Source organism: Euleptes europaea, chromosome 6 (genome assembly GCF_029931775.1).
Source record: "Euleptes europaea isolate rEulEur1 chromosome 6, rEulEur1.hap1, whole genome shotgun sequence".
Classification (NCBI taxonomy): Eukaryota; Metazoa; Chordata; class Lepidosauria; order Squamata; family Sphaerodactylidae; genus Euleptes; species Euleptes europaea.
Window position 1 is genome coordinate 51,044,154 of NC_079317.1, and position 11,231 is coordinate 51,055,384.

General features: G+C 39.7%; 1 protein-coding gene across 1 annotated transcript in view; it reads left to right on the forward strand.

The window, feature by feature from the left end:
- The window catches only part of ITPKA (inositol-trisphosphate 3-kinase A), a 51,160-nt gene extending 41,906 nt beyond the window's left edge, over positions 1–9,254 (forward strand). The window contains exons 4-7 of the mRNA XM_056851880.1: positions 545–749; positions 6,008–6,109; positions 7,692–7,763; positions 8,828–9,254. Of these exons, the coding sequence (XP_056707858.1) occupies positions 545–749; positions 6,008–6,109; positions 7,692–7,763; positions 8,828–9,031 (583 nt within the window). The 3' untranslated portion in view covers positions 9,032–9,254. The remainder of the gene's footprint in view (positions 1–544; positions 750–6,007; positions 6,110–7,691; positions 7,764–8,827) is intronic.
- Positions 9,255–11,231: the final 1,977 nt, after the last annotated feature.

Here is an 11,231-nt window from a genome sequence, read left to right on the forward strand (position 1 = left end):
CCAGTGCGGATTGCTGTGATGAGTTTCCTAGATTTTATGCAGGATTTACTCTGAATAACTGGTACACTGTTGTAGAAAGAGACAAAAGGGTAAATCCAGCTATTTCCATCTCAGCACAGTGAGACATTCTTAGACATGTGCAGTAAGATGCCACTATGTAGTTAAAATCCAGGAATGCAACCCTAGACAACTACTTAAAAAAAAAATTAAAGCCAGCTTGCCTGTTTTTCCAGGTGATTAGTTAAACTTAACAAACTTCTGTCTGACCATGTGCTTCTGTCTGACCACATGCTTTTCCTTTACCCATTCCAGTGCTACCTAGGATTGTGGCTCAGGTATTTTACATCCTGACATGGATTGGCCTAAGTGATCCTGAACAAGTCATGCTGATATCTCTAAACATATCTGAAGGATAACAATTTATCTACCTGCATGTAACAAGCACTGTCGTTTTCCTTCCATGGCACATACAAAAATAAAGTTGTTATACTTTAAAGAGTTGCAGAAGTGTTCAGTATCAGGAATTTTTTTTTCTTTTTTGCAGGACGTACCTGGAGGAGGAATTAACTAAAGCTCGAGAGAAACCAAAGTTGCGTAAGGACATGTATAAGAAAATGATTGACGTGGACCCGCTGGCCCCCACTGCTGAGGAGAACTCGCATCACGCTGTGACAAAACCTCGGTACATGCAGTGGAGGGAGACCATCAGCTCCAGCGCTAACTTGGGTTTCAGGATCGAGGGAATTAAGGTGGGACATCTTTTGCTGTTGTTTAATTGAGCATCTCACTGTGGTTTTTGAAAGCCGCTGTAGTGGCAGAAAACTCCCCAAAATGTAGCATGTATACAACCAGTAACCATAGTGAGAATAACAGAAAGAATGAATTAAACTGAAAATGAGGCAAGATGGAATTCTGGTTGGCTAGAGATACTCAGGAAGGGAACATGTCTGTCAAGGAATGGCGTAGAGAGCATTCTGATTCATTCATCATAAATTTCAAATCATATAGATTTCTAAATCTTCATGAACCTTTATCACATAATTTGTTGCTGTTCCTTGAGTGCAGTGGTAGAGAGGAAGGAATTTAGGTAAGAATCCACATAATCCAGCATAGGTAAGAATCCACATAAACAAAAAAACATCTGATTCAGACCTATTAAGTTCATAGCCTCTAAGGTAAAGATAAAGGTCCCCTGTGCAAGCACCGGGTCATTCCTGACCCATGGGGTGATGTCACATCCCGACGTTTCCAAGGCAGACTTTGTTTGCGGGGTGGTTTGCCAGTGCCTTCCCCAGTCATCTTCCTTTTACCCCCAGCAAGCTGGCTACTCATTTCACCAACTTCAGAAGGATGGAAGGCTGAGTCGACCTTGAACCTTCTACCTGAAACCGACTCAGGTCGTGAGCAGAGCTTTTGACTGCAGTACTGCAGCTTAACACTCTACCAACCACTTTTTTCTGAATGTATGTTGAGGATACATTCTCAGGGGCCACCGGTGATATTTCTATTTTTTATAAGTGCATACATTATATAATAGCTTAATACAAATGGGAAAAAAGAAGAGAAGAAGGATGTTTACAACAATTCATAAGAAGCAAAATGTTGCTTCTTTTAGTTTAAGCTTTTGTGAGTAAGACTTCACTTCTTCAGATGCATAATAATTCATTTTATATTGTGTGTCTGAAGAAGTGAAGTCTGAGTTATGAAAGCTTATGCTGGAATAAGCTTGATTAGTCTTAAAGGTGCCACTTGAATAATGTTTTACTTTCTGACCCCAGTATATAATAAAAATTGCCTAGCTTCCTGTACATTGTAGGTTATTTCTCTGCATCCTTTGGTAATATGTTGATTTAGTTAATAAGGCTACATTCCAAATATGATTAAATCAATTTTTATAGAAGGGCATTCTGTTTTATTCCAATGTGCTGCAATAATCCTCTTAGCATCTGTAAGCAGAGTTGAAAGAAACTCAGTGTCTGAAGAAGCTTCCAATCTTTTTAAATATCGTAATACAATTATCTTTAGAATTATCTTTGGATGTGGAGGTATATTACTGCATTTTTTGCCAAAACAGTTATGGACATATCCAAAACAAATCAAATCTGCATGTCTCAACTACATCTTCAATACACATTTGATACATTTTTATAACTACTTTTATGAGGAATTAATAAGGAGTAGTAAGATTACATTGCAAAAGTATTTTACAAAAATATTATTTCAAACTCATTGGGATTAGTTTTGAGCTGATGCTTTCCTTTTTAAATTTTTATTTTCTAAGTTTAAAGCAGTTGCACAACAACATGTACCACATATCAGAGATAATTCTGGCTTAGTACAAATGACAGTGTTTTCCTAATAATCTACAGCTACCTTTAATAACTTTATGCAGATAATAATTAGGCTAAAATGCACTATAATGTTTGGTTGACCTCAGGACTGGCATCCTTAGTTACATCACAAAATACATTCTAATATACCAAAGAAACAAGACTTGCAAGTAGGCACATTAAACATAACTAATTTACAGCTATGAAGTTCTTCTCTTAATAGTATTCACCTTTTTTGGGAAGTGCAGGTGAGGGGTGGGAGGAGAGAAGTGGGGTAAGCTAATGCTTCCCTTGATTCATTTCCATTCCTGTAAACGCAACCCAATTCATAAATCTTTGTGTAGTTTAAAAGAATTGTATGATCTTAACTGAATAACAGTGAGTAAACCTGAGCTGTCATTCTGCTAAAGATATGATTGTCATTATAGATTCAAAAGTGGGTTTCTGTCACATACTTTCTCCAACTACATGCCTAATTTGAAAAAATTGAAAAAGCAGTGGTTGTATTTCCCCTAATTTACATGTAATTTCCTCATAATTCAACATATGTTAAATATTCTGTTGATCATTAAACAAAGCAGAAGTTAAAGGTGGAAGACCAGGACTTAAAATGATTTAACTTTATATCACTTTGATAGGGTGGAGCTTATCACTGAATTCTTCACTTCAACCCTTTTTGTAAACATCTAATCAAATCTTTCAACTTTTTCCAGTGAAAATCCCAAGATCAGTATATTTTTATCCTAAACAAGTCACTCCTTCATATCTGCCAGTTTAACTGCACTGTAATATAATTTTATGTTAGCCACCTGCAAACTGCCCCTAATAAGGGTCCGCTAGTGTTTTCAATGCTGCCCTTGGGGGTTTGTTACTCCAAATACATTTCTTAATACATCTTTCCTGGGATGCAAGGACAGCTGGTTTTAGTCAGAGAGACAGATTCTTGAACAAAAATAATAGTTTAGGTAACAGATTCATTTTTACAGTAGAGATTCTTCCCAACCAAGAGATTGGCAGTGTCTGCTGATACAGTAGCTCTTTTTTCTACTTCTTTGAATAATGTATTATGGTTATATTCTGCCAAAAGATCGAGATCTTATAGCATCCAAATGCCCAGATATCTGACCAGCTGAGCACTCCATGGCACAGAACAGATTTTAACTGTGTTATTTTAACTTATGTTACAAAGTCCATTCCATTCTGATTTATGTGATAATTGCTCTGTAGCCTGATATCCCTCTAAATGCATATTTCAGGTTGCCTGCTTCTATAAGTGAGTGTTGTGGTCAAGGTTAGAATTACATCATATGCTTAAAGAAAGATTTCAGAAACACAGTGACCAAAATGTATTCCATATTTTTGTCATTATTTGGGATAGCAATAGCCAGTTCAGTAGCCAAAACAAAGGTGAAAGAGGACAACCTTGATGAGTTCCTGTGTGAATAGAAGTTTTTCTTGAAATACTACCATTGACTGAGTCTCTTGCTGTATGTGTGTGTGATGTATACCGTTGGTGACATTTCTGAGGATAATGTCCTAGTCATCCATTGGACTGCTTGGAGGTTATTTGGTCAATTTACTAAAGTAGGCAAGCTCTACCCCCCGGTTGGGTATCTGATGAAAGAAAGCCACTGTGCCTTCAGGCACCAGATGTGCATAGCATTTTCCATTTTTGTTGCTGCATGTCCCTGCAATCCTAGAAGACATTTTTTGTAGTACCCAAATTAAAATTACACTTCTAAGAGCTCTTCCCCCCCAGTTGCAAGATATGTTGAGCTTTGGTGCTATTCCAAAAATATGGATAATGGTTTCACATTGTATCCCCACACGAGTCTTAGGCTGATTTCACAGAATGTTGTCTACAGTTAGCGTGCCATCTGGCAGCAGATGGGAAAGGCTTCCTTATCTGTACTCACAAGCATGCTGCAGTTAGTGCATTGCTTCAGAGTTCTTCTGGTTTTCTCTGCCCACGATTAGTGTTGGAGTTGTATAACTTTCCCGTGTTCTGTCAGACACCTACTTTTGTGTCTGAGCCTGCGCAGAGAGATTTATCTGTGGGTATCTGTGAAATGCAGCGTGTTGTGCATAGGCTTGTCCTGCAGTTAATTGATTCTGCTTGAAGATGTTGTGTTTCATGTGGGTGTGTTCTGGTTGACTAGCTTACACTGTGAAAGCGAGAGCTTAATTTTGTCTAGTTTTTCATAAATGTAATTTATATCCTAAAAAGCTTGTCATGAACAGCTATAATGCAAACAGAGAGAGAGAGGCAGGCACATAACAAACTATAAATGCATCCAAGTTTACTGAACCTGACTGCATAACAATTCTAAGCTGATCGCTTCAGGCAGGCTGCCAGGTAACATCCTTAACATTGCCCCATATATGGGCTTTTAAGGGCCAAAATATATAATGCTAGCAAATAACTCTTTTTCCTTGTGGAGAGCCCACCACAAAAAATATACCTTGGAAGCCCTCTGGTGGAAAAAAATTACTTGAGATGGATTTGGAGCAGCAAGCAGGAAAAGTATTGAACACACACCTCACCTTTCTGGTGCTAATTCCCCGCGTCCGGTTTTGTCTTCCAGAAGCAGCTATTCCTTGATATAAAAGGGCATTTGAGTTATACTTGCATGAATTTATGCTTAATGTATACTTTGGTCCTAAACCTGTGTGGCTGTATAGTGTTGAATCTAGCTACATCTTCTGCAATTAGGGCTTAGCTAATGTGAAATACAAGTTTACTAAGGACCATGTCCACCTTTAACCCTATATTTGCCCTTCAAAACAAAGAGGGTTATCCTGAGTTAAGAGTAGATTGTGAAAGTAGTTGGCTCAGTCCCACTTGCACTGCTGCCAGTTGTTTCTGAAGGAAAAAGTCCCTGCCTGTATTTGTGAAGGGCTCCTGCATCTGTTGTCAACAGAAGATGGGACCGAAGTGACCATTTCTTCCTTTTTGCTTTCCTTACAAATGCTATGGCTGCCTTTGAACGAAGACAGATACAGGACGCTTCCACACAAGTGTTTTGCTTCAGCTTGGGTTGCTGTGGTTGCTTTTCTTTGGAGCTTCTGCACGCCTTTCAGTTGTGCTCCAGCTGTTCACTTCTGTGGTTTCTTTTGCTTTGGCCTGTTCTCTCCAAATGAAGAAAAGAAGGGGGCCACACCAAGGCAAAACGAAGGCAGGAAAACAAATAGTGCAAAGGGAAATGAAATCTTTAATCATTTTTACAACCCCTATGAGTTTCGCGTGCAGTTTCGTCAGGGGGAATGCATAGGGGTTGTAAACATTATTAAAGATTTCGTTTCCCTTTGCACCACACCATTTGTTTCCTTGCTTCCCGTTTTTTCCAAAACCAGATTTGGTGTGATCTTTCTGAAAAGATCTACTCAGAGTGGGCTTGCCCACCATATGGTTAAGTGCAGATTTCTACACGTCCCTGGCAACCTCACCACCGTTTGCCTGTATGCCCATTATTCCTCCCCCCCCCCACCTGCTACCTTTTTGCCATTAAAAAACATGGCAGATGGGTCTTTTCTGCAGGTAGGCGAAAGTTGGATGCAAGTGGAAATGGAGGAAAGAACAGAGGAACCGGTAATTGCCTCTCTGTGGAAGCAGCCAAACAAAGCTAGCAATGGGCCAAAATGACTTGTCTGCTCTCTCTTCCTTTTACAATTTAAAGAAAGCCGATGGAACCTGTAATACTAACTTCAAGACGACCAAGACACGAGAGCAAGTTCTGCAGGTTTTTGTGGATTTCATTAAGGGAGATACAGCTGTATTGGTAAGCCCTGATTTTTGAAACATAATCATCTGCCTGTGAGTTCTCATAGCATTTTAATCCATGTGGTGTTACCATTCCTAAGTAACAGCTTGGTGACTTTTCAGTTAAATGCCACATTCTTACAAACGTATTGATTCATTGAACCCACTTGCCAGTTAAAAATAGCAGAGACTCCCAGTGTCTTAAAGGAATGCAAATATCAATTAAAATACAATTGGAAAAAAGTGTTTGGCTGGTGAGGCAGAGAGGTATCCAGGCACCAATGGGAAGGGTCGCTGCCTTGTTCCCTTCTTCTCAGGTTGATGGTATTTGGTAATTTGGAGTCAGCAAGAGCTGGATCCCTGCATAATGAAACACTAGATGGAGATTATGACCAGGGCTTTGTGCATGTCAGGATTCCTTGTAAGTGCTATGCACATTTAGAATCAGCACTTGCTGTTCAATTCACCATCCTAAGAATTGGAGATTCCATTAAAAATGTTTTATTCCATTATGTTTGTAATGATATGCTTGCAACTGTGTGGATAATGCCTGGTGAATTCTTAGAAGCCAGAGATTGGGGGTGGGAGCACGGTTGAGAGATTTCCAGGAGCCAGGGGGTGGAATTCTTTCCATGTTGAGCAGAAGCAGGAAGATTTATACATGGAATACATACTTAATGCATGTGATTCATATATTGTACAGTTCGGTTCTTCATAATGAATTATGTTTTTTTTTTAATTTGGGGAGAATTAAACATTTCTATTTCAAAGCTTGATTTATACTGTGTAGTGTACATTGTATAGTGCTCTGAAAGACACAGGCATGTGGCAGGGGGTCCTGTTTCAATGCCAGTTCCTTGGCCTGTTCATGTCTCTGTGTTTGTAACTTTCAAAATACACATTTGTCTCCCTCCCAAATTAGCATGTGAATACACGAATTAACCCTAGATTCTTTAATCTCAGCTGCCAGGTTGAAGTTTGTATGTCATCTTCCTGGTTAGTGCAGATGTACATTAGAAGACCCAAGGTAAGTGGCAGGTAGATACTTAGACATTTCAAGGGAGGTTGACACAGAATGTGTCTCTGAGCTGATAATTTACACCAAGAACATACAGCTACTTTGAGTTTTGATCCCATGGCTAGGAGTTGAACAAACCGTAACAGCCTCTAAAGAGGCAAAAGGACTTTGCTACAGATTTAGCATTAGTAGAAAAGTACTAAATTATTTTTCTCACTGAAAAAGTAGTGTTGGGTTTGTTGAGATTGTGTCATGGGTTTAATGAAGTTTTGTTTCCTACTTTGTTGTTTTTGTTTTGCTGTGAAAAAGGCAATACATCTTTGCAAGATGTGCTTTGCAATTTAATCAGTGGTGGAGTGTGAGTTGCTTAAAATCTTATCCTATGAAACTCCCATTGTCAGAGGTTTTGGGATTTGTGTTGATGTTTGTCTTCAAATAACTCTCAAATTACTCAGGCACAGTTTTTTCTGATGTAACTTCCACTACATCAGAGTTGTCCGGGCTTTTCTTTCTTGGATTGTATTCTGCTTTTTGATACGCCAGTAGATTTTAAAGTAATCCTTTCCTCTCTTCTTTCGAACAGAAAAAATACTTGAAGCGTCTGTATGAAATTCGAAGTATCCTTGAGTCTTCTGAGTTTTTTAAACGGCATGAGGTGAGTTGAGGGTGGTAGTTCTGGAGTCCAGTGTACTACTGATTTACTGCTACTCCATTTCAGAAGACGTTGTTACGATATCATGGGAAATTACAGCTGTGTAGAATGTCTTAAATCAATCTGAAGATCACCCAATTCTCTCTTCTCAGAGGCAGGTTCCCTCTTACTTACACAGTTAAATGAATCAGCCCATATCAAAGTTATGGTGTGCCAGCAGCAGACAACAAAGCCTGATTTAAATGTGATATTGACGGGAAAGATTATCTTACCTGTGTCACTTTGTGCATGCCCAATGTCTAGTTTAAACTGTTCTCACAGCCACTACACGTGCTAGCATGTCAGAGAGTCATAGCTAGGCAGGTGTTGTGCAGGTGTTGTGCAGGTGTGCTAATATTGCAACTGTAGTCACTTTACATACATATTAGCTATCTTAAACAAAATGCTGGGTTTGTGCAAACTAGGGTTGCTAACAGGCCTGGGTAAAAAATGTCCTGTCTCTAATGAAGTCCTAATCTATGGAAATTAATAGTTGAAAAATTTCATGGTGTGAGGATAAATAATATACTATTAAGTCTGTATTAAAGAGATGAGACACTTTTTTGCTAGGCAGTTGTGCAATCCTAGTACAAACTAACACAGGTAAATGCTTCTGTCCCACCAGCATCACTTTTAAAACAGGCCTAGGAGGATCATACTTCACAAACAAGCTCTGCCACATTGCAGGAGAAGGCTTGTGAGAGCCAGTGTGGTATAGTGGTTTGGAGCAGTGGAGTCTGATCTGGGGAACCTGGTTTGATTCCCCACTCCTCCACATGAGGGGCGGAGGCTACTCTGGTGAACTGGATTTGTTTCCCCACTCCTACACATGAAGCCAGCTGGGTGATGTTGGGCAAGTTACAGCTCTGTTAGACTCTCTCAGCCTACCTCACAGGGTGTCTGTTGTGGAGAAGTGCATCGATTCACATCCTGAAAAGGAGGGATCAGTCTTAGAGGCTAACTTGGTTGGCTCTCACTATATCTCTCTCTCTTCTCCCTCCCTCTCTCTCTCTCTCTTCCCTCTGTAGGTCATTGGAAGTTCTCTGCTGTTTGTGCATGACGATAGAGGGTGTGCCAATGTATGGCTCATTGATTTTGGAAAAACTACCCTTCTTCCAGATGGGCAGACCTTGGATCATAGGATCCCTTGGCAGGAAGGCAATCGAGAGGATGGCTACTTACTGGGACTGGACAATTTGATTGATATCTTAGAAAGTATCTCGGAGAGATGAGAAGAGACTGGTTGACAATCTCTATGATATATTGCTCCGTAATTTTTACTTTTCCAGAATCAATCCCTTGGTTAGAGGGAAACTTTTAAAAAAACAACAATATTCTTGCCAGACTCTGGAGACATCCAGAAATATTTGCCTTTTTGTAAAACACGGTGGAAACCCAAAGCCAGCCTGTTGTAGGCCTGAGAGAACTTGAGCAATGCAGGGACAGCTGTGAATCTACCAAGCTAACTTCAGATTTTATGGAACAAACAGAATGTATCCTGAACATTTGATAGTATGTCGGGACAACTGGTTTTGTTGGTGAATTGAGTAATTCTGTGTTGCCTTTCAGCAATCCAGAGTAAAAGCTAAATTGCTTGGATACCATGGGATGAAGTTGTCTAGAAAAAGGAGCCACCATCATAAATAACAGGCAGACTCCCTTCTTAATCGGAGGCTGTGTGTTCACACTGTAGACAGGAGTGTTCACAGTCCATTCATTGGCTTGTGTGCCACATAGCATGGAACTTTTGGTATGGCGCTTATAGACTTCTCAGCTTTCGAGTTTGTTTTAAACCTTCTAGTTCTCATGGTGGTGCAGGAAAGTTTGACAGTGTTCACACAGTGCTGCTGTTGTTTCCAAAACCAAAGCTTGGTTCTTGGAGCTTCTAGCAGTTAGTGCAAGAGTTTCTGTGTCCTTGTCCCCTCGATACCTTTCTGTGTTTCCAAGAGTCTCTCTCCCCCTGCTGGTATATGTCTTTTGTCCCTCTTTCCTTTCTTTGCATTTGTTTTCCTACCTTGCATTTGTTTTCTTGCCAAAATATTGTCATCTATTTCAAGCAAATTTAGTCTGTAGCCTTGCCTGTGAATTTGCATAATTTTATTCTGAGTACAGAATATGGATTTACTTCTTGCAGAACTTGTGGGTGCCCATGTCCATCTCCACTAGTATAGATCAGTCTGCTTTAGTTCTGCTACAGGGCCTGTCGTACAATAGGGAAATATAGTTTAAAAAATGGGAGCTTCTGGTTGACATCAGATTTTGTATTAGTGCCTCATTAAGACTGCTGGTCTGTTCTTACCTTTGCTTGAGAATGCTTTTAAAGCTCTTCAGATTTTTAAATTTGTTATCTGAGACTCTATACATTCCAAGGAGAAAACACCAAAGTGCTTTGAGAATGACATAAGCTCAACATTAGCAGTGCTGAGGGATTGTTGAATATCTGAATGTTGGTGGGACCACACTTTAACAGTAAATGAAATGAGTGCTACCTTAATGTAGTTGACATCAAAATGTTGAGTATCCAGGGATCAAAAATAAGCAGGAGTCTCCTGGTATCTTAAAGACTAACAAGTTTTTACAGCATAAGCTGTTGTGGACTAGAGCCCTGTTCATCAAATGTTATTATCTGCAGATCAGAATCTGTTCTTGCTGCTCAATAGTGACCTGTTTGTTGTTTGTTTGCTTCTAGACCTGCCACTTCCACTTGGGGAGTATCAACAGATTTCTGTAAGGGTTAAAAAACTCCAGTTCTGTCCGCACAGAGAGATGCATTTAGGACTATAGATGTTTAAGTGCTAAGCACTTTCTTACAGTGAAGCATTAACAAGCCTATCAGATGAATGTATCATCTCTACTGCAACTATTAATTTTATCAGCTAGCTTGATTTCGTGTATGAAGACAATGCATCTTGGGACAGAAAAATATTGTTAACACAAACATCTGAGAAATAAGAGAGACCTGAATGCACTTTGAGCAAAAGTCAGTATGGATCGATCTTGCAAAATACATTGGCCCAAGTTCAACAGCTCAATTATGTTCCATTGATTGTGAAGTCCAGCCATCCAGTTGTGATTTGGAGCTTTTGCTGCACACATTCCATAATGGACAAGGGTTGAATCACTGGCTAATGTGGGATGCTTTTGTAATCATGGCTGCCTGATCACATCTCATACATTTCTCTTTGTGATCTGGCAGTTCTGCATGTAGCACATGCTCTATTGTGGCAGATTCATGAGGATCCTTAGCCCTACGCCCTGTTTGTGTTTGTCAGTTTTTCAGGTGTTTGCCCATGAAGTAAAACTTTTTTAAAGAAATACCCTTTCTTTATCCATTCTCTGTAGATCGGCAAATAGGTGAACAACAGTGATTCCCCCCTCGCTCGCTGGCCACTTAACTTAGCGCTGGTTTCAACAGCCATAGCTGCAAGACAC